We start from the raw sequence: 26,671 nt of genomic DNA, 5'->3' as shown, positions 1-26,671 counted from the left end.
TTATCACCGTTTAAAAAAAACATTCTGCAAACCAAGATAAGGGTTTTTACATTTTGATAATTTGAAGTACAACAAGTGGGACCTGAATTCAAGGAACATGGCTGCTGTTTAGTAACTTATAAGCAGAGCAGCACCACTGGCCATAGCTGAGCTGGGTATCTGTGCAGAGGCTCATGCTATGACGTACACACAGCAAGACAGGCTTAAACATAAATCCTTTTCTTTCTCCCCAAGTTTACAATGAGAGAGGATAGAGGAGAAAGAGGATTTAATCCAGACAACACAATGCCTGGGTGCTTGAGCAAAGCTTAAGGGCCAAGATGAGAAACAATCCAGCAGAGCTGGGAAACAAAATTAGCACTCTGAAGCCAAAATGCCAGATTTTCTGAAGCCTAAGTACTGCTCTTATAGTGAAATCAGACATGAAATCATCCTCAAACATATCTGCACATGTAACTTCTGCAGATCTAAACAGGACAAGTGGCATGCTCTTAAGTCACATCCCAACAAGACCTGAATTCTGTTTTTTCCAGACTCGTGTTTTAAAGCAAAAAATAAAATGATATCTCAAATTCACATGAACTCCCTGAAAACAATTCACATTCTTCTACTTATAGCAGAAATGAGATAAGCTGCAAATCACCACTTCTGGAATGCATAAAGCTCATACCTCTAGATTGGCAGGGAAGGGCACCCCTGCTTGCTGAAGGGCAATGACCAACATGTTTGTCTTTCCAAGCTGGTTGCAAGCTAGCATGCACTGACATCATACTGACATTGAGACAGAGGCTCAGTCAAATGAATATGTGGATAAGACTGAAAAGCAGCATAAAACATCCAAGGCTTACCAGAAGAAAGTGAACGACGTCTCCTCGACAAAATGCAAGCATGGGGTTCACAGAATTCTGTACAGCCACAAAATGCCACGCCAAAAGAGGGACACTAGAAGGGTCCATCTGTTAGACAAAAAGCACAGGCAGTATTTAAGGTACACAGGGTAGAACCTCAGTTTCAGGCCACATGCTGTTCATCAGCTGCTACTCACTGACTTTGCCATGTACACACACAGGCTGTAAAGCAATTTCCTGGTCTGCTGGCAGCTGAGCAGTAGCTTATGCTCTTTGATGCAGACACTCAGTTTAGGGGCAATGTGTATCTCTTGGCAAAGTGGATAGCCAGTCACAACAAAACCTGTGTCCTAGCTGTACAATGTAAATCCAGTCTCACATGGACTGATGGACTACAACAAGCTGCAGCTTGCCAGCAGCCTTGACTCCATTCTCCCAAACTAGCATGTCCCACATCTTCTCCCAGCTGCTTTTCCAGGAGGAATTAAACGAGCTATTAGTGAAAGCACATAATTAAGAGTTCAGAAGACTGTTCAGTGCTCTAATTCCACTTTGTTTCTGTCCCTGTGGTTATGGCTTCTGTCATATTGTTCTTGAGCAATGGCCCCAGTCCAAGGTGACTGTAGCCATAAACAGGGGAACATCCCACCTGTGGGTGCAGTCAGGCTGCAGCAGGGAAGACAAGAAGCTAACAGTTCTACATTACTCCCTTTCTACTTATTGGAGAAATTCAGCATCTTTGCATAGGTACAGCTGGAAGCAGCCTTTTCACCTGCTCTCTGCCTACAAAATGCACACATCAGACCAATAGATTATCACTGCAATTCTACAATGTAGAGTTTACTGCATGCTGATAAAGGAACAACATCAAAGACCTGGACCTAATCTCATCCCCTTCACTCTAGAAACCATTCTCAGCCATAACCCAAAAAGCAGGTCTTTGGCTTCATTACTCACACGACCATAGGGAAAGGTCATCCACACTTTCAGAGACGGCTTCAGGCCAATAACCAGTATCTTTAAGAAAAATAGAAAGGCAAATTAAAATGTTTGAGCATATACTAGCAAACTTCTCCTTTGTAATTTCTCACAGAAAACCTTCTGCAAGCAGCAAGTTACCTTTGTCAGGGAAGCCATAGCCAGCAGTGAATATTGGGTGATAGGATGGTCTCTCAGATCAGCTTTTGCATGTAATGGCTCAATACAGCAAACCTCCCCCTTTGAGCCACTGAAGAGACATCGAGATTCACATGTTCTCACTCCCATAACCCTCCTGCAAAGAGAAGAAATCAGCTTGGTGGCCAGCTATCGTAGAATCATAGAATAGTTAGGGTTGGAAAGGACTTTAAGATCATCTAGTTCCAACCCCCTGCCGTGGGCAGGGACACCTCACACTAAACCATGCCACCCAAGGCTTCATCCAACCTGGCCTTGAAGAGGTTACTGAAGATCTTACTTAAAAGTAAAGTTTTGGAAATTCCAGGACACGATCAGATTCCCTAGACTGTCAATATCTCCTTTTTGTCCTTCCTCCTCTTGAAGAGGCCAAGAAGAAAACAAGCAGTTACTGCAGGGCACCTCTCACTAATGAAATAAGGAAAACCAAGAGGCAGCACTTTTATGGCAACTACCAAGAGCCCACAAGGAATGCCAAGATTCTGGAAAATACACTGATTGATACTTTAATAACTTAGGCTATTCTTTGCTATTATACTGCCAGATAAAAATCTTACTTCAGTTGTGAAATTGTACTGCTGGCCTAAATCACACCTTCAACATTTAGACAGTAGCATTATTTGTTCCAGGGGGGATTTTTTTGCTTGGGTTTTAAAAACTGTGACCTAGAATTATTTTCTTGTACTTTCTACAGGTACTTAAGAGTTATTGTCTTACTTGAATGACAGTTCAAACACGGAGCCGCCACTGTCATTGCAAATTGCAAGCGTCGGGTCATCTGTAAACTGAGGAGATAATTAGAAGTGTCACTAAGAAATAAACTACAGGCAGAAAAAAGGAAAGAAAAAAAATGCTTCTATGGCATCAGTAACAGCACACAAAAGTACAAGTATTGTATCTACCAGAAAGACACTTTTGACATACATAGCTGAGATAATGACATGATGTGTGAGAAAAGTAAGGGAGAAGAATTTGTGCGATGCACCAAAGTCTCTGCTCTGACCAGACTGCCAAGGAGCATTATGTTCTGGTAGGAAAGGTCCACTTATAATAAAGATATGCACAAAATCAGATATGAGTTTCTGTGCATGACGACAACACTATGATGAGCAAGAAGACATAGATGAGTTCTCCTTCAACCCAAACACAACAAGTTATTTGAAAAACTGCTGAAGGAAGTTTCTACACTTCCAACTCATTTAAGTTTAAAGTTGGCAAGTCACATATCCAGTTCAAACCACAGCAAGTTTTACAGTAATGTATGTTAATAACTATTTCTTAATAAAGGTTGGCATCAGAGAGAGGAGTTAGAACAGAAAACAACTGTTGTTTGTTATAGTACAACCCACAGCAATATGATTATTTCAGTTCTCAAAACATTCAGTTTCTTTTTGAAATAGATTTTCTGCTCCCTTTTCTCACCTCTGGATACTTCCACCATACAGCTTCTAAGTAGCTGCTCTAATCTATAAACCTGAAAGTTCTACTCAAGGAAAGTCAACACAAATGACTGAACACAAACGTGTTTAAAAGAAAAAAAGTAACTCGTATAGAATCACAGAATGAGCACATGTAGTGTTTATTACCTTGATATGCAATATGGCTGTCCCTGGCGGGTGGGCATCTGTTATTGACCTCAGAAGCTTTCCACTGGCCAGATCCCACATTGTGATCTGCAAGCAGATTGTTCTTACTACACATTTACTGCCAAGGGGCTCTCTTCATCACCTTACACATTAGTACATGGTAAACTTCTATATTCCCAGTATCATCCCGGGTTAGCAGAGTCTTCCTATCAAGGCAAGTGATCTGAAATCTCTTCCTACCCTGCTCTTACAAGCAGTTTACTTGTCTTACTTACACTCTCACCACAAACCTTGTCACTCCCCTTCTCCTGCATTTGCTCAGCATGGCAGGTCAGGAAGGGGAAACAGCTTGGCTTCAGCTTGGATATTAAATTCAGGCAATTTGAATCAAACTTTTTATTGGAAATACTGTTTTATATGGTTCCATGTAACATCTATCAATGTTTCATAGACCAGATGTTTCAGAACTGCTCCTCCAGAATGTTTTATATATGAGTATCATTTAAACCTGGCCATTGGCTCCGCACAGATTACAGAATCACAGAATCACAGAATCCCAAGGGTTGGAAGGGACCTCAAAAGATCATCTAGTCCAACCCCCCTGCAAGAGCAGGGTAAAAGATTAGATCTGTATTTCCACATGGTCTGGAGCACTCTCTCATTTAGCCCTGTCACAGGCACTGGAGCATGTTTTATCTAAAATGGATGTGAAGGCCAAAGGAGCAAAGGGAAACAAAACTAAAAGAAAAACAAAACAACCTTCTTTGTATTCCATGGTCCTCCCAATTTTACCAAGTTAACTCTATCTATTTTGCTTTAGTTTCAGTCTTATAACTTTTGTTCAGGAATTGTTTTCTCCCCTTAGGTTCAGGGAAGGGCATAAAACTACAACAGTAGTTCTTAAGGTATTAGTAAAAACTAACCTCGGGGCTAGATACAGGTTTTAAGAAATTCAAGTCATTGCTACAGTAAAAACTAGCTTTGCATTACAAAGCATAGATCTCAAAGTGACTTGGGTGTCCTGTCATTGCACATTACAGTTTATTAGGGTCAGGATTTATGTCACAACAAGCTGTGATTAACCAAATCCTTCACCATATCCTGCATTACCCATTTCCTCCACAGAAACCTACCCCCAGTTAATTTGTCTGAGTTAGCTCACTGGATGCAGGAATTGGCTGGCCAAAAATGCTCTGGACAGATCAAGCCACACACACTGCTTTCTCAGCATAAAACCAACAAACAGCTACATGTTGAATGTGCTTGGCTTGGAGCTGTTGTCACCTCTGGATAGTCTCTCAGTAACAGTATGCAGAAGGACAGGGCACTGGACCATCTCATCCTATGGGAATTACCTGTCCTTTTGCAAAGCCACACAGAAGCCTCGAGCAGTCATTGTTGATACTGAGAGCAGAGATAGCCCCATACTGGGCCCCAACAGCAGTGCTGCCCAGACACAGCCGAAGAGCCTGGTTTTGATCTACAGTATAATTAAGAAATTAAAGAGAAAGAAAGAACAATCATTAAATTTAACATCATGCAATTATTTACATTTTCCATTCACTTGGGGTACATTAATGACTCACAGGCTTACAATTAAGTTCTTAAGAGTTTACAAGATGAGAGCACATGTTAGTACAGAGATAGTAGGACACTGTCTTGCAGAGAGATACAAAAATTATAAATTATTTTAAAGCCACAAGACAGGCACAGGGAATATGGAAATGCAGGGGTATTAGAAAAATCAAAGCAATATGTAGCTTTCCTTTTATTGTTCTGCTTAAATTGCAGCAGCCTGATGTCAGGGAGCCACAGCAACCCACAGCAGCTTCTGCTCCAGGGGCCAGGCAGAGTGTTTCAGCCACCACCTCTATTAACTAAGCACAAGACAGTGGAAACACTGCAAAATTAAGGCCATCGCTCTGCACGCACCTCTTTTAATTAAGATAAGATGGAAGCAGAAGCCACGTGACGGAAATAAAAATCATCCTTTGCCATGCTACTAGAAAACACCTTGACGTCACTGTGACAAGGGTGTATATTGCATAGATTAGAATGAGTCAAAAAAGAAAAATCATAGAAAATCTGCATGGAAGCTCAGAAAACAGAGCTACAGCTGGAAAACAAGTTCCTCCAAGAGGTATTCTCCAGATGGCGTCCTTCAGGTCCCAAAGAAATAATTCCTGTTCCAGAGGTCGGAATTACAGTTCATTTACCAAAAGGCCATCTCCTAACCATAGAAATATGTTTAAAAATAAGAAAAATACTGCTGCTTTTGCTGTTGAAGGTGAATTGCACTCTTTTCCTTCCACTTTAGCTTAAACCTGTCAGTAAGTCGATCAGTAACCTGTTTCCTGTAAAGCATGAAAAAGGAGAATCCTTCACAGCTTTCACACAGAAAAGGGCAGCAGCTCCAGAATCACTACTGCTTTCAATTCAGCTTGACATCTTAACATGTATACCCACGTGAACTTTAAAATCCATTTCCTTCTTCCCTCACCAAGGTCATTCATAAACAAGACCCCCACCACACCCCAAAATTAAATGCTTTGTATGACTCAAGTTATTTCTTCCTAAGAAGGAAGTGCCCACTGTTTGCCAGAGATGCATTTTTAGAGTTGAGAAATGATCACCTGGAAAGCTAATCCCACAGAAACCCACACCAGTACTTGTTTCCAGCCAGTCAAAAGACGACACAAGGAGAGGCCATTAAATAAGATGGATGAAATTGTTTCCAAAGCAAAGCAAGACACCTGTATCAATACACTCATATTAATCAGTTGGTAAAGTAGTAAAAATGGATAAAAGCAAAAGGTTATAAAAGCTGATCTAATGGTTTTCCAGATTAATATTACCAACTTTTAACTAAGGCACATTCAGGATTAAGCACAAAAAGCTTTTTCCAGGTGTTTGAAACAAAGGTGGCTATCAACTGTCAAAAAAAATGTTTTTCATTTTGTAACTGACATACAGCAAATTTTCAGCTGAAAAAAATTTCTGGCAGTAACTATTTGTGTTGCTCTCAAAGTCTGAAGTCAAATGAGATGGCAGTTTGATACAGCTCTACAAGTAAAGAATAAAAACAAGTTTGTGAACAGAAGTTACTTTCCAGCAGAAAGGAATACACATAGCACTCCAGAAGCTATCTCAGATCACCAGGTTTTCATCAAGATCTTTTCCTTGAGCCATGATTTTCTTAAGTTTGAAAGGCCTGCTTTATTTCCTGCAGAATTACTTGGATGTTATAGGTCCTTTGCTCCCACCTTTATTAGGCACAGTGCCCACAAATGCTCTTCCAAGAGATATATCTCTCTTGGCTAGGGGATGGTGAGCTAATGGGTGAGTTCCTCACCCCCTGTCCTCAGCTTAAGCTACTGAAATGATTACTCGGAGCAAGGGTTAAGTCAGGAACCTGTGGCTACCACATCAGGGACCCACTGCTCCCTCCTCAGCAGCACAACTCGTGCATGAGCAGGACTTTTAGAAGTTGCTGTCTGCTTGCACAGGTTTCACAGTTTCTGGCTTGTGGCTCTCTGAATTGGGTTCCTACTCCATAGTGGTCCCACTTGACAGCTCTCAGGCAGAAATAGATGGATGGTAATCTCACAGCAGAGCCTTTGCCTGGTCCCAAAATAATGCCTTTAAAACCAGCTATGGACCTGCTGTCCTAAGACATTATAAATAGCACATTTACCTGTTGCTCTGCTGATCTTGCCTGGAGAATTTGGAAGTCTGCAGTGCACATGCATTCAATAACCAATTCCCAGAGCAGCCAGCAGTATCACCCACTGACTGGTTACTGTACTGCCTTACTTGCTGCTTATCTGGCATTTTAAATTCTTGCATAGACAACATGCAAACTGGGCAAGACAGGAGTTGTTCATGCAGGGTACGTGCACAGCGCAACGTTACTGTACCTTTTCCTTTTCAGTCCACACAGAAAGGGCCAGAAGAGGAAAGAAAAAGCCAGAAATCAATATAAAAGGAAGGAGCAAAGTAACAAACAGCATATATGTGATGTTCTTCAGAGAGAATCTTAAGATTTTGATGACAGTGTTTCCTTTTACTAACATTTCCCCTTTGGTTTATTTGAGTAACTGAGAGGATGCTGTGGCAGCTAGTGTTTTAAAACCAAGTGGTTTAAAAAGCATCTGGAATCAGTGAAGAAAAATGAATTTATAAATTTGGACCTCATTGTATTGAAAAAAACCAGACATCTGAGAGGAAATAAAACTGGAAGTTCACAGTGATACAACTGGAAGTCCACAGTGATGTAACTGGTAAAACTATTTTCAGCAGGTACCACCAGCCAGTCAATCAACTCCCCATTAATGTCAAAAAACATTCAAGGACAACAGTTCCCAAAATCTAGATTTAATGCTGTCTTTAGGTGCTTTGGGTCTCTCTAGATATCATGTCATTCCCACACCTCAACAAAGACTCAAGACACTAAGCTTTACAGCCAACAGAGAAAATAAGTGATTCCACACTAATCAATACAAAGCTTAGCTATACAGAATTTTTCTGTCCAGAACATCAAGTCTCCATGAAAAACAACACATTTCAGTGACTTCTGTTTAAAGGTTAGTTTTTGAGAAGTGTCAAAATCTCTTGATTTACTTTTACATTACTTATAAGTAGTGTAAAAAGCTCTTCTAGAAGGATGGAGGAAAAAAACCATCTGAAAATCATTTATTGCTTTAAGATCCCTTCCAACCCAAACCATTCAATGATTCTACATAACTAACAGCAGATACCAGAAATGGCAGATCAAGAGGTTTAGATGGGATGTTAAGTTGGGGTTTTTTTGCCCCTACATGATTATGTGGCCCTGGAGCAGGTTACTAGGAGTGTGCACATGCATTTGTCTGTTGGGCAGTATTTTCCACCCATAAAAGTTTTTCAAGACTTGGTCAGACCAAGCCAGGGCTGCCCTAACCCAATTATTGGTGACAGCACCAAACACAGGGTGACTACAGGCCTCCAGAATCCCTTCCTACCAACACTTATAGCACAAGATGTCAAATAGTTGGCATCTAATTTAACTCAACTCCATCAGAAAAGCATTCAAAAAAGCAGAATGAAAGCTACCCAGGAGTCCTTAAAATGACAAAGCAGAGAAATCGAAAGGTACAGGTGGTAGACTTAGGAGAAGAGACAAGCAAAATAGCTACGTAAAGGCAAATATATGCAAGAAAAAAATAATGGGTTAAAAGATGTGCTGGTGACACAACACTCACAGAAATTTGAACATCAGCAATGTTCAACCAGAAAATAGACCTACATTTTTGCAGGGAAAAAAAATTGTGTTTCCATTGTACAGTATCAACCATGCACATAGCTTACAAAACTTGAGTAAATCTTATCTTCATTAGCACACCTTGCAGAAAAACTTCTTCATAAAAACAAGTACAGAAATTGATCAAACTACAGACATAAACTGCTGGTTTAAATGACAGACTAAACCCAGGCCAGAACACTAATCCTCTACCTTTGTGCACAACAAAGCCTTATGCAGCCATATCCTGCAAGATATGCAGATAGCTCTGAGAGCACTGTGGTCAACACCCATGCTTTAGTTACAGAACTGAAAGAATTTAGCAGAGCAGGGAAGCATCCAGCCTCCTTCAGCCCTTAACTAATGCTTCATTACCCTCGTGGCGAAAAATTTCATCAGAGCTTCCCACGCTGCAGCTTGTATCCACTGCCTCTTACCTAACACCACGGACCATTGAGAAGGGTCCAAGTCTCTCTTCTCTATACCTTTCCATTAGGAAGTAGAAGATATGATATTCCCTTAGCTACCTTCTCACCAAATTTTCTCAACCTTTCCTCATGCATCATGTGCCCCATAGTAATCTTGGCGACCTCCCTCCACTGGGCTCACTCACCGCAGTACATCAAAGTCTTCCTTGTATTGAGCAGGCCAAAACTGTACCCAGTACTCCAGATGTGATCTTAAAAGAGCAGAATAGAGGGGAGTATCCATTTTCCTCAATCTGCTGAATGCACACTTGTGATAATACAGCCCAGTACATAGCTGTACAAACACTAACTTTGTATGTTTCAATAGATCAAAAAGCTTTAAAGGCCCTGTTGCAAGTATGCAGAGAAGCTCTTCAAAGCACAGACATTTATTTTAATAAAAGGCAACTAGTGGAGAGCCTGCATTGCTCCAAGTTTCCTAAAGGCCACAAAATGAACCAAATAACTACAGACTATACAGGTTGCAAATATCATGGCCAAAACAACAGTAAACACGTTGGTCCAGTCATCAAAGAAAACTTAAATACACTAGCATTGAGCAAAAGAAGCAAACCTTACAAAATATATAACCCAAAATTAACCAGCATACTAAGCATCCTGGACATTCAGGCATTCAGTGGCTCACCCTGTTAAACAGGGATTGATGCAGAAATAATTACAAAAAGGTAAGAATGACCGTTCCTCTTTGCATGCTTATATGGAGTGTTACAGCCCCTTCTGCAGTGTAAAATGCTAAAAATAATCACTGACACTTGCAGAGAATAATTTCTTGTTTAAAAGGTTACTGACTTCAGAGTGTCTGCAAATAGAGAGCACAACAGGAAAATCAGAGTAAATATGTGTTCCATAGCAGTGGTATTGGAGATCTCCATTTATCAGACAAATTCCAGAAAAAACACAAAGATCTACAACTAAAACCTCTGTAATATCATGTACGGACTGTAGGAGGTAAGTAGTTTTTTTTACATACAGATTAAGCACATCATGTAATCGTTTCAATACTGGTAAGCAAATGGCATCAGATAGTTTAATATCTCACCCAGGAAGGTGAGTCTTACATTGTCTTTCCCATCCTTCTGTTGTACCCTGTCCCTCATAACTTTTGATCTCTTGAATAGTTTAAGCCAACTTCAAAAGAAAAGCAAAGAAGATAATGAAATTTCTAAACCTGTTAAGAATTTGCTGCTGCATAAACAAAGTCACAGAACCCCAGTGTGACAGGAGCAATTCAGGAGCTGTTCTTGCCCAGCTGGCAAGCTGAATACACAAAGGCACAAGCTCAAAAACCTTTTAAAGAAAGCTTGGTGTTAAGAGGAAGGAAAGAATAACTGAATGAAGGGACACAGAAGTGACTAGTGCAGGGGAAAGTCAGGGAAGGAGAAACCTATGATGCAAGCCTGCAGGTACCATGGGTCAGAAGTTTCACTTCCAGAAGAATGCATTTTTGTTTCCCTAATTCTGGCAGCCAGCATGCCATAAGTAAGAAGATTAATACTGTGTGAGATGATGGTTGCAAACTGGTTCTAGTTTCTTCCACGTGTAAACAGAGTAATTTATATTTAAAACACAAAAGGCTCTAAATTGCCACAGAGCTAAATATCTCAATGTGCCAATCCCCAACAAAGCAGAAGAAATACGCAAATAATATTACTTGTGCTTTATTTCTTTCAGTAAAGAAAATCCCATTTAGCACAAGCAGAACACAGTACAAGAAATCCACCCTGCAATTCTAATTCAGGCTGGGCTTTTTTCCTTGTGCTTGGGTTTAAGATCATTAAAATGCAAAAAACTCAAAAAGTTATTTTAAACTTACCAAAGATGAGTGCTAACCCATGGGAAGTCCCCACTGCGATCAGATTTGATGCTGCCTGAAATAGTCATGCAGAAGGATTAAAAGTAATGTCAGTCACAAATCCACCACTTAAACTCTTGCTACATTCATGCAAAGTCTGCCAAAAGGGGAAGATTCAGAAGGTTACAGATAGAACCATTTTCTAATTTGTAAGTGACGAGCAATTCCTATGTGAAAGCTAGAGAAGTATTGCACCTAAACAACTATCACACGCATTTTCTCATGTTCAGAGGGCTGCCATTTCCTCTGCTGTTTGAAATTCAAACGCTCACAGTGGTACCCACAGTGAAAGCCTCACTCTTTTGGTATGGTAGCTGAGTGTAAATACCCAGAAGTTTTTTCTCAGTCAGCTGCTTATATCCACATCTGAACCCTCCCACAACCCTGGGCAGTGCTGGTCCCCTGAAGAGACAGTCCACAGCAAGCCCAGAGACTCCAACTTCCTTCCATGGGAAATTAAACATAGTTCCAAGGTCCTACCGCACTTGCAAACCTGCACCCAATTAAATAAAATTTAATAGAAACACGTGATGCTGTAGATATATTAATGCTGTTCTACTTCATATTTCTTGGCAAGTGTACGTCAGATTAAAAATATTAAGCACTTTAATGTATGGAGTATGTAAGTAAGGGTTTTTATCCCATGTGCACATAAGTGTGCTTCCACTTCTGCTGTGCAACCTTCTGCCTTAGATGTAACATTTTTTGTTTTCCTTTTTTAAACAAAAATATTATTTCTTTTGGACTGCTGCAATTAAGCACATCTTTAGTTTCTTCCTAAAACATTAAAACTCATTTCACAGGGACAGAACAAATATTTGCTGTATTTCACCTCCTTAAAATAATTCTCTTCTCCTTTAACTACAGACACTTCAGTATTTTAATTAGCACACTTGACTTCAGAAGTTGAATGCCTATTGCTAAGCAGGGGTATTTTTCAGACAGGCTCTTAGTGAAATTTTGTATTTTAAGGTCATGTTTCAGATACATCAGAGCTGTAGAGATTTTGAGCCCATCACTTTTTATGAGCATTTCAATTTAAGCTTCTCTAAAAACTTGTTAGGAGTCAGTGCAATAACTGCCAAGAAGAAACAGCTAGGGAAATGTAATGTGCTCAACAGATGAACACTTAATCTATGGGGAAGGGTTAGGTACTCAACCAATGAGCCCTAGTGATGACATGAAAAAGGGGAGAGTGTGGGGACTGATCAGCAGAGAAGCAGCTGGACAGTTAATAAAGGTTGCACTCTGTCCCCAGTAGCTAGATACTTCATGCTGCTTCTCCCACCCCTCACATCTGAAAATTCTTAATAAGGCTAAGAAGGCAGATGCATTTATCAGCTGTCTTAAATTACTGCTTTAACAAACTTGCATGAAAACTACAGCTGAAAATTGCTAGAGTACTTACAATTGCAGTGGGCAAGCCAGCATCCACTTTGTCCTAAAAAACCAGGACAAGTCATGAGTTAAGAGAGACAGAACTTCCAGCTCCATGCATATGTCTCATAATTAGAACCACAAAATGCAGAAAAACCAGACAAGTTGCATTTTAATAGTCCCACCAAGGCAGAGAGTGTTGAGGGAGGGAACCACTGGGTAGAAATACCCAGAAGGGATGAGAAAGTGCACAGAAGTGGAGAGAAAGTAGAATATCCTGTAATTCCATATGGAAGTTATTGTGTCCTTCTCAAAACAATCTAATCTTAATAACAGTTCTCAGTATTCTCTCTGTACACATCATAGTCATCGTCTGCAAAACTACTTCCCCCTTCCCTCTCAAGCACACCTTAGCTCCCCATGCAGGTGGCTCTCCCACACCTCCATCAACCTGAATAACAGCAGCAGCACACCACAGAGACTCCGGTCACACAGTCATCACACACTCTACAGATAAGCCACTTCTAACAGGCTTCAGAAATCATACACTTCATAAATCACCACCTTAGCTCTGATCTGGGACAGTCAGTTTTCCCCTGGCAGTACAATCTACAGAGCAGCTCTACTGCACCTGTGACTCAAGTGCAACCACAGACACTGGAACATGCAAACCTGCTCCTCACTGCACTCAGAATGAGGAGTATAGTCTGTCCCTGCTGCAGGCATTAGGCAAACCTTTTTCCAGCATCTTCAAGCAAGCAAACCAACAGCACTGCTATAATTTTATATTAACATTTCCCACCAGGTTTAGTGATACCTAGCAACATAAACCAGTGTTAAATAGGATCTTCTGTATTTCTACCATATTACTGCTGCAGTAAATCAGCTATTACCCTATTTTCTACCAGCTAAGGATTACTAGCTAGTGATTTATGTACCAAACATCTTGGTATTATCCAAAACCAATAGCAGGGGGAGGGAGGAGACTGCACACACATTCTCTTTCACACCAGAAGTTACTTTTTTTATTCTTAATGGTTGCAAACCAGGAGAAAAGGACACTTACTGCTGCAGACACTATTTGGGCAGAAATTCCTTTCAGAAGTGAGAGCCGTATAACTGATCCATGGAGTGAGAGAGAATCTGGGAGCTTTTTCTTCCTAATGAAATGAGAAATAAACCAAATGTATTAGAGCAGCATAAAAGTTTGGGACCTCACCTAACCCACAGCTAAACCAGAAGGTAAATCCTGCATGCTCTCATAACTCATGCAGTTTCCATTCCTGTTCTCAGGGCCTACACACACAGAATGAAACGGGCATGAGGTTTTTAGCAAAGCCTGCTATGTATCACTGTGCCTGCATAAAATAGGTTTTTATCTCATCACCCATGCAATAAAAGAAAAAAAATAGTTCTTCAAAAAAATTTCAAGCACGTATCTGCAAAACTTAGATTTATTAATAAAGCCTGAAAGCAACACTTCTGCTCTTTAATTAATCTTCCAGTAAATCGGGAAGTTTCAGCCTTTAAAGGTGAGTATATAAGGAACATACACAATTGGAAAAGTCTCATTAATAGAATACAGACCCCTAGGAAAACTGAAGCTATGCTTAAGTTGCAGTTTTGCTGCCAAGTACACACCACCACAAAGGCAGATTTCCAAAACTAACACACAAACACTTGGTTCTTATCTCTCCAGAGGTGCAGAAGTAAGTAGCTCACATGCAGGGGGCCTAGAAGGATGCCAGAGAGGGACTCTTGATCAGGGACTGTAGTGATCGGACAAGGGGTGATGGGTTCAAACTTAAACAGGGGAGATTTAGGTTAGATACAAGGAAGAATTTCTTCCCTGTGAGGGTGGTGAGGCACTGGCACCGGTTGCTCAGAGAAGCTGTGGCTGCCCCATCCCTGGCAGTGTTCAAGGCCAGATTGGACAGGGCTTGGAGCAATCTAATCTAGTGGAAGGTGTCCCTGCCCGTTGGGACTGGATGGGCTGGAACTGGATGATCTCAAGGTCCTTTCAAACCCAAATTATGTTATGACTCTGTGTAGGAAACATGTTAATAGCTTGTATTATGGCTAAGGACCCATAGACATGGCAACTAGCTTCATCCAAAATGACAGTAACACTTCCAGGTTTTTCTGCCCACTTTCTACTGGAAAATGTCTAAGCCATTCCAGGTAACATTTCTCTCAATAGGAACCGTCTTGTTGGAAAAAAGAAGGGAGTCAGTACACCACTATATGCAACCATAAGCCATGACACTTAAAACTGTTTCTATTCTATGCAATTACTCATGCAACAATCACGTCTTCACATAGCACATATGCCATCTTGAGTGGCTCAGGATATAGGATCAGGCCATCATTTGAGTAATTAATGAAATGAGTCAGCAGTATTATAGTTAATTATCACTTTCTGGGCTGCTCTTAGATGTCAAGATTAGCATTCCATTGACAGGAGTGACAGAAGTTCACTTGACTTTTCAAAATACCCACCAGCTGTTTGCAGACGCCTGGCATTCACCAGAAACACCTCCAAAAGATTTTCTTTAAAGTCATCGTGGTTCAGTGTTTGAAAGACTCCATCAAAATTCAGAGAAATTTAAATAGTCCATCTCCCATAAAATGCATTTATTTAGCTAAACAGGTGAGCCCTCAGTGCAAAAATAAATCCCATCTTTGCCTACTTGATCTTGCAGGAGTAACACTGTTCTGCCAAAGCAGCTTCACTGGAGCCCCTGCAGCTTTCCTGTGGGACTTCAGCATAGGATGTAACAGCATGAGACAAAAATCTATCCATGCAGTTAAAGGGTTACTACTCAAGTAACACACAACTTGCATGCTCAAAGCAATGCTCAGGGAGGAGGCAGCTGGAGGTTGCGTTAGGAAGTTTTAACTGCTCTTAGCTTTAGAGTGTGCTTCTACCCACCCAAAAAAAAAAAAAAAAAAAAAAACAACAACAAAACCAACTTTTTTAATGGATATAAGCAGTACACCTTCAAAAATCATTTATCCTCCCAGGGTATAAGTCCTTCAATACCTTTTCAGGTGCGTCCGGTCCCCACTGTCAGAGCTTGCTACAGAAGATGTGTCATAGGAGTGTGTATCTGTGTTATCAATGTTCAAGAGAAAGGGATCCTCCAAAATGAAAGACTCTTCTTCATCATCAGTCTAAAGGAAGAGAATCACCACAGCTTGCTACATGTTCAAAACACATAACACCCTAACTGGAACATTAGCAAAACAGCATCAGTTAAGCAGAAAACTTAAGGAGAGGACAAGATAGTCTTACATGTAAAGAACAGAACTACGTGCTATTTTAAGAGACTGATTCTGTCAAAAAAATGGTTTCCAGAATTCACAATAAACACAGAAGTGGACTGGAGAGTCAGTAAACTGATCTTTCTTCCCCAGATATTATCTACTCCATCAGAACTTCAACAGACCTTTAACTAAGCTGTTCTCAAAAGTCTCCAATTGCAGAGAGAAGGCCTAGAATTATCATCATCTGCTCCAGCTCTTCACCAAGTGGTGGCTAAGAGTCTAGCAATCCCTCTGGCTGATATGAGAGTTGATTTTGCTCTTCTCTGTGCTCGTCTGCTGGTGATAACCCTTCCTCTCCTCTCTCAGGCTTAGCCTGGAATTTTTTCAGACAGTATATTTTAAACAACTATTCTCCCTGATGTCTTCTAAATTCCATATGGTTCATGTTGTTCATGAGGCACAGAGCCAGAGAGAAAAAACAGCCCCACCTAATGCCAGATATACAGAGAATAGAGCAGGTGCCCCTCACTTGTCTTACAGCTGGCAGTCCTGTGCCCATTAAAGTGTTCCTTTTTCCAGTGCAGCTGTATACCTTTTTGGCTCAGTCTCCACTAAAACCCTTTCTGGAATATGCTCTGCCAGTCATTCCATCCCATATGTACTGAGATAAATAGCAGTGGAGTCAGACTTTAGATTTGTTTGCACTGAACTACACTTTCTTTGTGATTTCTTCTCAAGTTCAAGATTTGGATTCTACTCCTCTGACATGGCAGTGACTGCATCTCCTTACAGTCAGATATTACCCAAATTTAGTTAAGTTCCCTCTGTCTTCATCACCCAAGGCACCTGCGGAAATAGGACACACCCCTGTACACTGCCCCTTTTACTATTCCTCTCGTTCCCAGGCTGTATCTCTTTGGGACACCTGATACATGCATCTTTAATACAGCTTTTAAAAAGACCTGTCACCTCTCCCAGGCTTCTTTTCCCTTTATACTGGGTTCCTAGGAGGTTCAACCACAATTGCCTCAGTTTGCTAAAACACTTGTTTTCTTAAGAATTTATCTTTACATCCATGCCCTTCTTTTTCTTTCTAAGGATCGTGAACTCATGTTGCTATTGCAAAAAATGTACTGAACTGGATATAACCAAGACAAAGCCAGTTCTCCTCTGCAATGTACAACAACAGCCGACATCAGATGTTGAGACAGTTCAGAAGGCTACATACTTGAAATGTACAATATAAATGGAGTTGTGAAGAACCCAGTTCTCACCTCTTCTTGCAATGTAAGAACTACCCAAAAATCTTTGCATTTATTTCCAGTCAAAAAAAGTTGCTTGATGACCCTGACCTTTAATGGATTTTAATAGTCATTAGGTGACTGTCCAAAGCCACAGGTTAACATGTTAAATTTGATGGAAACACTTCAGATATACCTAACCAGGGGCTACAAGAAACCTGGAGAGGGGCTTCTGACAAGGGCCTGTGGGGACAGGACAAGAGGGAATGGCTTTAACGTAACAGAGGGCAGACTGAAGTGAGACATTAGGAAGAAATTCTTCCCTGTGAGGGTGCTGAGGCGCTGGCACAGGGTGCCCAGAGAAGCTGTGGCTGCCCCATCCCTGGCAGTGTTTAAGGCCAGGTTGGACAGGGCTTGGAGCACCCTGCTCTAATGGAAGGTGTCCCTGCCCATGGTAGGGGGTTGGAACTGGATGAACTTTCACATTCCTTCCAACACAAACCATTGTCAGATTCTGTTTCAGCAGTGGATATTTTGGTTAAAAAAACACTCCAAACATATTACACACTGTACAGCAATCACTCAACTGAGCACATGCTTTGTCAGGTATCAGGAAATTATTAAGTTATACAGTTTTATTTCCCACAAAAACACAACATGAGAAGAGCCACAGGAGTATGTGCTGCCTCATCTTAGCTCCTCCCTGTCATGGAGCCGGTTGCATGTCCAATGGACCGACCACTCACCTCGTTCAAGATGCTCTCCAGTGTTGGAGGGGTATCAACTTGAGGAATGTCAAATTCTTTATCATCGATCTGTACATCAGAAACCACAGACTGAGTTTAAATTGCCTACTCCAATTTCCAAACTCATTTCTAACTAAAGAAAACCAAACCTAAAAAGCAGCTTCCAACCGGAGCCTGCCCAGAAAGGCACTACACATACTGCAGTTTCTGCTGTTTGAGATGCAGTCTCTGAAACCTGGCATTGCAGGACTGAACAAGAAGTATTTAGTATATAAAATAGTTATATAGTGGCCAGATCTGAAATGTCAAAATCCTGTCTCTATTTGTAAAGATTGCCACCAATGTTATGCGGTCTTTCTAATCCCGACAGACATCAGTACACAAGATTCTTTTTTTCCTGACTGCTTACTAACGGGGAACACGCATAGTTTTCTCAAAAATAAAGGCACTTTTACCAGACGTTTGCATAACCGAACAGCAAGCTGTGCTATAGCAGTGAACTAGCGCAGCACTTGCGTCCTGCTCACCCACCTAACTACCGCTGCCCTATCCCCATAGGCCCCCCCTCACGGCTGCCTCAAGGGGCCCGCAGCCGCCAGCGCCGAGCGGCAGAGAGGGAGCGGCCGGGCCCCAGCCGCGGCCGCCTCCCTCATACTGCTTGTCCCTGAAGGAGGTAGGAAGCACTCCGGCAGGCGGGGATCCGCGCCCGAGCACAATGTCGCGACGCACCAGCTCGCTGCGGCAGTCCAGCTCGCGGTCGAGCTCCGCCACGCTCAGCCGATGTACAGGCGGCTCCGGGCACGGGTCGGCCTCCGCTCCCGTGGGGCAGGCGCCCTGCTCCGCCGTCGCCTCCATTACCCGGCCCGGGAGCGCCGCGCTGGGGACAGCACCAGACCGGCACCGGCCGGACTCGAACCCGCGTCCGGAGACGCCCCCTCCCTGCGCAGGCGCAGCCCGGCGAGGCCACCCTCCCCGGTGCCGGCCTTAAAGAGGCCGCGGTGCCTGCGCTGACGAGAGAGAGACAGAGAATGGAGTTGGTGGAGTCGCATGAAATCCTTGTGTTTATTGGAAAATCCCGCGTCTGCTCCACGACAATGGCTGGGACTCAACAGGTGCCTTAGCCTCCGAGGGAAGGAAAAGGGGAAAAGTTAGTAATAGGTAAAGAAATTAGAGACCAAGATCAAAATTCATTACACTCCTTCCAGACCCACGGTGCCTTAGCTAAAAGCTCAGTGGGTTTTGCTACAGTTCCCAGCATTTTGGGAGCCAGCACGTGGTGTGTGCAGCAGCACACTGCAGCTGCGTCCCAGCAAAGCCAAGAGCAATTGTCACTGTAGGTTAGAAGTCTGGTGAGAGGCAAAAAGCCTTTGGGAATACGTGGCTACTTTTAGACAAGGCAAGAGCTGGTGTAACAAGATTTGGTGCCCAAGCACGTGTTTTCTTCTAAAAGCCACCTGGAACAGCTGAGCAGCATGAGCAGCTAGTTCCATATTTGCTATTCAAGAAAGAAGAAAGCCCTCATCAAGCTCAGGGGAAAGGTCAGTACTGACAAATATAGCTTAAAACATTGGAAGGATAAATAGTTTAATGATATCAGGCACCCAAGCTACTTTGCTTTCTTATTTGTGCCTACATAGACTGTTTCAAGGTGATACATCCTGAGTACTGCTCCCTTAGAGACTGGGGAAGAGCACATGTGGTGCCCATTTGGAGGTATGGCCCCTCCAGCACCCAAGGAGCAGCACCAGCTGAATCATCATTTAGGGTTCCAGCTTTAGCAAATGCACATACTAAGGGCAAAAAAGAGCATCCTACAGCTGTATCTACCTGACCTATTTAGCCTTCCACTGTTCCTGAAGAATAGCCACTTTTTCCTCTTCTTTGGAGAAGGCTCTGTCTTGTACCTAGCAGTAAGAGCATGTGCATAAGCAAGGAACATCCTGAGCATACTCTTACACTCTAGGTGAGCATCTGCCAGGCAGGTCCCCACTTTCCACCTCCATCTCAGCAGGCCAGACAGGGCTTTGAGCAACCTAATCTAGTGGAAGGTGTCCCTGCATGTGGCAGGGGGTTGGAACTGGATGAGCTTTAAGGTCCCTTCCAACCCAAACCAGCCTGGGATTCTATTACAGAGACCTGCTAGAGATGCGGAAATTAGAAACTGATTTGGAAGGTAGCTTTAAGGAATACCATAAATGCTACAGGTAGGTGAAAAGAAGTCACAGCAGAGTTTCATCCTCTAGGGCTGGATGATATGTACTCCTTTTACCTTTCGTCAAGAGCACCAAAGTTTTAAAAACTGCAGTCACCCTATCCAGGTTCCTCCACCTAGGTAGGCTCCACAGGCTTGTGAATGCTCAAACAACGTGGTAACTGGATTTCAGAGTCAGTTCAGACAAAAGGACAGGATTTTTGCACAGAAGCAACTCCACTTTAGAGGTATGCTGGCAATGGGGAACTGAACCTTTCCTCTGGCATGCGCATCTACAGGTAAAGGATTTAGTGACTTACTACCACATGCTGTCCTCCATGTTCTAAAACCTTCCTTTCCACAGCCAGCTGTTCAAGGATGGTCTTCTGCAGCAATGGTGCATTTGCTCCTCTTACTGCAGCTACTAATGCTCCTCCCTGAAAGGTGTGAAAAGCAAATCTGTCAGTATGTGCTCAAGTGGTGCCCTCTGAGCTCTAGAAATCACCACAGCAGCACATCATGTATGGTATTATGTACCAGTCCCTCCACCCTAACAGAGCTGCTCTGCTCCAGAACAAGAAGAAAACTTTGGAATTAGCTTCTTTGTCATTATTGCATTATTCTGTTTCTTCATGGTAAACTCTGGCTGTGTATTCTTATCCATGTAGCACTTGATCACTAGCAGATACTGGCATATACAGAGCAAATAAAATTGTCCTGCACACACATGAAAGAAAAGTATCCCTCAGAACAGCTGTTCCCACTGGTAAGTCATGTTTATTGCTATGCAACTACTGTAAAAAAGTATTTTCACTCACTGCATAAAACAGAAAGACAGGCTCGCATTTCCCTCTGTATTTTTCCAGACTGTCAATGGAATCAGCTTCAGCCTAAAATGAATGGAAAATAAACCAGGTGTTTCTAGAAAAGCATTTCTGCTTTGAAGGAATACCCATGTAACTGCCTCAACTCAGACATCCCCAGCTGACTGGCACTGATCCCCCACATACAGCAGAACAGCTCTGCATCCCAGTCTTATGGGGCAAAATGACACTGGTCAGAGCCAGGGCCACAACCAACTCCCAGCTCACTCTAAGTGACAAGAAGCCAGCAGATCTCACCCACAGCTCTTGTGGGGCAGGGATATCTATCTCATAGCAGCTTACCCTAGTGAATCCCAGATAAAAAGCCTGAAAGAATGAAGCCAGGCCCTCTTGTCTACAGGGCATGAGAGAAGTGACTGGAGGAGCTGTGGTGGAAGCAGCAGCAGTAGGCTGCATGGTGTGCTGAGCAGGGGCCTCCATGAGAAACCTCACTGCCCATGGCTGTCAGCAAGTGAAAGCTGGCCTTCAGCAAGGAAAGGCATTTAAAGACAGAATCACAGCACGGCTGAGATGGGGAAGGACTTCTGAAGGGCTTTAGTCCAAGACCAAGACCCTGCCTCACAGCAGGGTTAGTCTGAATGCAATAGGAGGTTGCTCAAGACTGTGTTAATTTTGAGCATCTCCCAAGAATTGGTGCTCCATAGCCTCTCTGGGAACTAATCCCAGTGTCCAGCTACTCCTACGTTGAATACTTTTTTCCTTCTATCTACTTGTATTTTTCCCTGCTGCAACTTGATCCTGTTGCTCTTTTGCTGTGCATCACTGTGAAGTACCTGTCTCTGCCTTCTCTATTTATACCCTACTAGACATCTGTATCTTAGGTGTTCTCCAGGGTGAACAAACCCAGCTCCTTCAGACTCTCCCTGTATATCAGAGGGACATGCATGTTAATGATTCTCTATAGCATTACTTGCTTAAGCAGAAATCTGAAAAGTACAGAACACTTAAAGCTTGAAAATTCTTATTGATATGGATTCTTATTGATGTAGCCAAGTGTCTGTATTTGGCAGGCTCACTCTCACAAGCTGGAACTCATGGACTGTTATAATTTTAGCTCAATATTGGAAAGATAAAATGGCTTTAGCCTTTAGCTACCAGCTGTTTACAGGGGACTGGAAATTTTAAACAGTGCCAAATTAGTCCTTACCACAGCAAAATGCAGGAGATCACTGCCAACTTCATTCCTTATTTTTTGGAAAAGATCCACTACTGTTTTGCATGGACCACACCAGGCTTGAAACACATCAACAACTGTAAGCAGAAAAATTAGTAAGAACGAGGTCAAAATGGGTCAGTTTAGACACAGACCATTAGGTTGGTTTGTGCACTCTTCCACTTTGCAACATAAGCATTTGGAAGGGCATGGCAGAAGGGTGCCAGTGCAGTAAGAAGAATCTTGAAAACCTCTGAGGATTGAAGTCTTCTCTGGTGACCTCTGGAGCACCACCCTGGGGAAGATTAGCCTCATGTCCAACCAGAACTTCCCAAGCTGCAACTTGCGGCTGTTGCTCCTAGAGTTCTGTCTGGAGTGTATCAAGACACCTGCTGAACGCTAGAAAAGCTATAGATTCAATTCTGAAGTAGGAACTATTATCCTCTTTCAGGCTTCAAATGCTAGATCTGAGAACGAAATCACATTATAAATAAACAAGCTAATAACAGTAATATAGAAGAGTCTTTAGAGGAAACATTGACATGTCCCTCATAAATGGGAGGCTACAACCTCCAGCTAGTCACACCTCTATTAGCATATTTCTTCCATTCAGGGCCAGAGGAGTAGAGGAACTGACTGAATGTCCGTATCACTAGTAATTGATTCCTGATAGTACTGGTGTCTTTTAAACAAAGAACAAAAGCAATCTATTGTATTGACCAAACCCTTACCAATGAGTCCTTTGAGACACAGCATTTCTTCCCAAAGCTCCTGGCTATTGATGTTAATCTGTGTGAAAATTTAAAAACACAGTGAAAGCAATGGTAAGTCATCAGGTATTACCCTGGCTGCTGCAAAGATCTTGACAAATCACTTCAAGCTTGCCTGAAGAGATGTTACCTGAGCACTCAAAACTCTTTTTACTGAATTCTTTCACCTTTGACCAGATAGGCAAGACCAAGCTGTGCTAGAAAGTGTGTGGAAGACCTCAGAGAAAAAGCAGCTGAGAAGTCAGATATTCTCACACCCAAACTCTCATTCCTTCCCACTTTCCACATGATCTTGCTACTACCTGATGCCAGCTCCAAGACAGCCATCAGTAAGCCAGCTAACTCTAGAAAAGCCTATTAGAGACTCACAAGAGCCAAGGAAAGACAGATGGAAACGGTAGCAGCATCCAGCCAAGAGCAAACCTTCCCCTGTTTAGCAGCAGCAATTACTTGAACAGCCTGGTTACCTGGGGACCCCACAGTCAGTCTGCAGTGAGACTAAGTCACCCACTGTTCTGGGTGTGACTGGGGACGTGGTCCCTTGCATCCTAACAGGACCTTTGGCTGGCTGACCAAAGCCCTAATTTATCCTACCAGGCTGTGCTGTGTATGGCACAAGAGGGAAGGTCTGAAATACCCGTACAACCTCAGGTTTTTCCTGGCACCCTCCTGCTTTTATGGCAACAAAACTCTTTGTGGGGCCATGCCACAAGATCTGAAAGCAGGGAAAGGGCTCCAGATATTCCTCCTGTGCCTTGGCTTACCATACAGCCCTGCAAATGTGCTGGTACCAGGAAGAACAGCAGGCAGCAGGGATCAGAGACCCTGAGCTTCCTACCACAGCGCTTCACTATAGGAGAAACACAAAGAGCTACTTTGCTTTCACTTAAATGGAAGTCTGATATATAATGATGTTTTAACACAGGCTAGCAGCTAACACACTTTAGAGCCACTGGCGAATAATTGGACCAGTTCTCTGCAGACTGCCTGGGTTGCGCAGCACAGGCTTGGAGGAGAGCCACACACAGACACCACTAAGTTGCAGAGACCTCCTATCAGAGGCTCAAAAGCAGTGTGAGGTTGTGGCCTGGGCTAACCTGAGCATTCAGAGTGCTACTTCATCGTGCTCATCTCCAGCACACATCCTCCTTTCCTCACACCTATTTCAGACCCAGTTCTCATCCCATTTTACAAGCATGATGTTTCTCCACGAGCAGTTTCTCACCTTACCTTCACACATACTATGCTACTTAAGATGTTTCAGTCTTGATAAACTAGTAAATACACAGCTTTCATGATGTCTGGTCACTAGAGGGTGATCTGAGCTCATTATGTCCTTACCCGAATTACCAGCTGCTACTTAAAGACTTCCAAAACATAGCGAACAACAGAGATTTAGGCTGAAAGAGGTCTATGGAGTCCTTAGTTTAATCCTCTGCTCAAAGCTCAGTATTAGAGCAGACTGCTCAGGGACTTAGCCAGTCAACGATGCCCTAGACAATCCTGTATTGTGCCACATGCTATTTTATCCCACATTTCCTGTTATTAGAAAGGAAAATATTTTCAGCATCTTCCCCATCTTACAGGACTTGCCCTGCAGTATGTACTTAGAAAAACATAGTAAGCTTATTAAAAAAAAAAAAGGCTCCTTGAGAAATGTGAGATCTGGTTTTGTTCATCCTGAACAATGAGGATTCCTAATAGCTTTCTCAGTTGGCATCATTAAGCCTAACTACATTTAGTCTACACTGGAAGACAGTAAGTTTCAGTAAGACCAGCTATTTCACAATAATTAGCACCAACATGCATTAAAGGACTGCTAAAATTGCAAAGAATACTAAGAGTGGAAACTCCAGTGCAAATTAAATGGCCTCATACAGACTTCCAGAGTCCAGCATCTCCCAGAGAATGGCAAGTTGGTCCAAGACCGACATCTGTTCTCTTTAACACATGTCCCCAAGCCTGCTTTTATTTAGAGAACACCTGCAGAATTAAGTAATGTAATGATTCCAGTTATCTCTAGTGCTGGGACCACCCTTGGAGTGCTTCACAGAACATTAATGAATTCAAATGATTTCGGATAACAATTTGTGATAACAAGTTAAAGCCTGAGTTGAACTGATAGACTGAGGTTCCCTTCAAAGTGCTTTGCTAATCTGAATGCCCTGAGGTTGCTAGCACTTGGCTCTTCTCTAATACAACCAGAACCTTTCCAGGACATCACATTATGTCTTACACAAAGTTCAGCTTTCATCTGCAGATGTGAACAATCATATTTTTGCAAATCTAGACCCAGCTTTCCCTTAGCTGCAAAAGGTGCAAAGCCTGCTTGACTTTGTTTTCTGCATGGCACAGGAATACAGCTGAACAAACAGCAGGGGAAAGCAGTTTTACCTTAATGGTGATCCTTCCTCTCTTACAGAAATGTTCACATTTGCACTCCATGCTTTCCAGTTTTAACAATGAATAAACAAGGTTATAGAGACCATAATCTCCTTCCATATTTCTCTCTTGTGAAGACTGAACTTTTTTTCAAACTTTGGAGACCTTAATAACTTTTGTTTTTTCAATGTTTTTGCATATGAAACTGCTCTCAGAAACACTCTCTCCCCTATGCAGGTAATTATAATGCATCACTAGGTCACTTGTGCAGTGTAAACAGGAAGAAATTCATCTACTCACCACTGTGAAATAGGTTTTTCAGCCTTTGAATTTTTTCTTGTACCTCCTAACTTTTCATCCTTTACAGTGATTTTTCTAAGTATGTGAACTGGTCAGATGTTCAGTGACAATTGCCCTTCAGGAGAAATGCTCCCTCCCCTAGTTCCCTACTTCTGAATGGCATCTGAACCATTGTCCCATGAAGCACAGATGCATTTTGATCTATGAAAGCAGCCAAACCTGTGCCAGCTCTTAACAGCTCTGGAACACAACCTGCAGCCCCATAGCAACCTCCCTCTGCACAACATAGCACTGACCTTGAGGACAGGTTATGTTTTCCCATACTTCCTACCTGCCTTCAGGAAGGTTTTTCCACCCCAGAAACCTCACAGTAGGGCTTTGCCAGGAGAATCTGGAATATCCCAAGACCGAACTTCATCCTTTGCGCTTACTATGAGTTTAAAAGACACTTTAAAGCCTGGCTCCTACTGACCTGCAGTACTACTTCCTTCTTCTTTGCAGCCATCCTTTGGAAGGAACAAGGGTCTTCTGAGCAGCAGTCCCAAGTGCAAAGCACTGCAGATGTCCTCTAATTACATGAATCCAGCTGCTGAGCAATCTGCACCACAGAGAAAGCTTTTTACGTGTCTTTGCTCCTCCAATCCACCACATACAGCCTGACAACCCCGCCCTTTTGGAAGGGAGCAGCGTTGGCTCAGCAGCGTCCAAAGCCCGGACACAGCTTTGCTCACACCCTTTTCACAGAGGCAGGGTGCTGCTGCTGCTGGGCCGAAATTGCTGCTTGCTTTCAGCAGCCTGTCCCCACACAGGGCACATCAGTACCTGTGCAGCAGCTGGCAGCACCCCAACGCTGCTATGGCAGCACCCCAACGCTGCTATGGCAGCACCCCAACGCTGCTATGGCAGCACCCCAACGCTGCTATGGCAGCACCCCAACGCTGCTATGGCAGCCATGGCAATGCTGGGGGAGCGGAAGCCAAGCCAAGCCAAGCCCAGCCCGCCCTGCTCCCTTATCCAAGTCCCCTGCAGACAGGAAGCTCAGCTCAGTCTTCTCTAATTCTCATTCATGCAGCAGCAGCTGCAATTGGAGCCTCTATGCCTCCCCTTTGTCAGTCAAACCTGCCCAGCTCCC

The 26,671-nt window shown here is 42.8% G+C and overlaps 2 protein-coding genes across 5 annotated transcripts in view; both read right to left on the bottom strand.

Moving 5' to 3' along the window:
- Nucleotides 1-18,802, bottom strand: part of VPS8 (VPS8 subunit of CORVET complex) — a 76,203-nt gene extending 57,401 nt beyond the window's left edge. The window contains exons 1-12 of the mRNA XM_065675132.1: nucleotides 18,589-18,802; nucleotides 17,860-17,928; nucleotides 15,649-15,779; nucleotides 13,672-13,765; nucleotides 12,637-12,669; nucleotides 11,190-11,244; nucleotides 4,966-5,090; nucleotides 3,611-3,697; nucleotides 2,742-2,809; nucleotides 1,968-2,121; nucleotides 1,806-1,865; nucleotides 849-956 (exon numbers count right to left, since the gene is read on the bottom strand). Of these exons, the coding sequence (XP_065531204.1) occupies nucleotides 849-956; nucleotides 1,806-1,865; nucleotides 1,968-2,121; nucleotides 2,742-2,809; nucleotides 3,611-3,697; nucleotides 4,966-5,090; nucleotides 11,190-11,244; nucleotides 12,637-12,669; nucleotides 13,672-13,765; nucleotides 15,649-15,779; nucleotides 17,860-17,928; nucleotides 18,589-18,714 (1,110 nt within the window). The 5' untranslated portion in view covers nucleotides 18,715-18,802. The remainder of the gene's footprint in view (nucleotides 1-848; nucleotides 957-1,805; nucleotides 1,866-1,967; nucleotides 2,122-2,741; nucleotides 2,810-3,610; nucleotides 3,698-4,965; nucleotides 5,091-11,189; nucleotides 11,245-12,636; nucleotides 12,670-13,671; nucleotides 13,766-15,648; nucleotides 15,780-17,859; nucleotides 17,929-18,588) is intronic.
- A 100-nt stretch (nucleotides 18,803-18,902) lies between these two features.
- Nucleotides 18,903-26,366, bottom strand: NME9 (NME/NM23 family member 9). 4 transcript variants are annotated; one of them, XM_065672678.1, is made up of 7 exons: nucleotides 26,012-26,366; nucleotides 22,819-22,876; nucleotides 22,082-22,185; nucleotides 20,869-20,940; nucleotides 20,371-20,487; nucleotides 19,687-19,763; nucleotides 18,903-18,981 (listed from the first exon to the last, which is right to left on the bottom strand). In XM_065672678.1, the coding sequence occupies exons 1-6, from the start codon at nucleotides 26,042-26,044 to the stop codon at nucleotides 19,692-19,694; spliced, it is 456 nt and encodes a 151-aa protein (XP_065528750.1). In that variant the 5' UTR covers nucleotides 26,045-26,366; the 3' UTR covers nucleotides 18,903-18,981; nucleotides 19,687-19,691. The 4 variants fall into 4 exon arrangements, with proteins under 4 accessions (XP_065528750.1, XP_065528753.1, XP_065528751.1 ...); XM_065672681.1 differs by lacking the exon at nucleotides 26,012-26,366 and adding an exon at nucleotides 25,540-25,631; XM_065672679.1 differs by lacking the exon at nucleotides 19,687-19,763.
- Between the last annotated feature and the right edge of the window lie 305 nt (nucleotides 26,367-26,671).

This window comes from Lathamus discolor, chromosome 3 (genome assembly GCF_037157495.1).
Source record: "Lathamus discolor isolate bLatDis1 chromosome 3, bLatDis1.hap1, whole genome shotgun sequence".
Lineage (NCBI taxonomy): Eukaryota > Metazoa > Chordata > Aves > Psittaciformes > Psittacidae > Lathamus > Lathamus discolor.
The sequence above is the reverse complement of the archived record's forward strand: the minus strand, read 5'-3'. Positions and strand labels throughout refer to the sequence as shown.

Coding starts and splice junctions, on each gene's coding strand:
- NME9 (XM_065672678.1), bottom strand. CDS start 26,044: ATGGCTGCAAAGAAGAAGGAAGTAGTACTGCAG. Junction 22,186..22,818: donor GTGTCTCAAAGGACTCATTG/GTAAGGGTTTGG, acceptor TTCTGCTTACAG/TTGTTGATGTGTTTCAAGCC. Junction 20,941..22,081: donor ATCTCCTGCATTTTGCTGTG/GTAAGGACTAAT, acceptor CATTCATTTTAG/GCTGAAGCTGATTCCATTGA.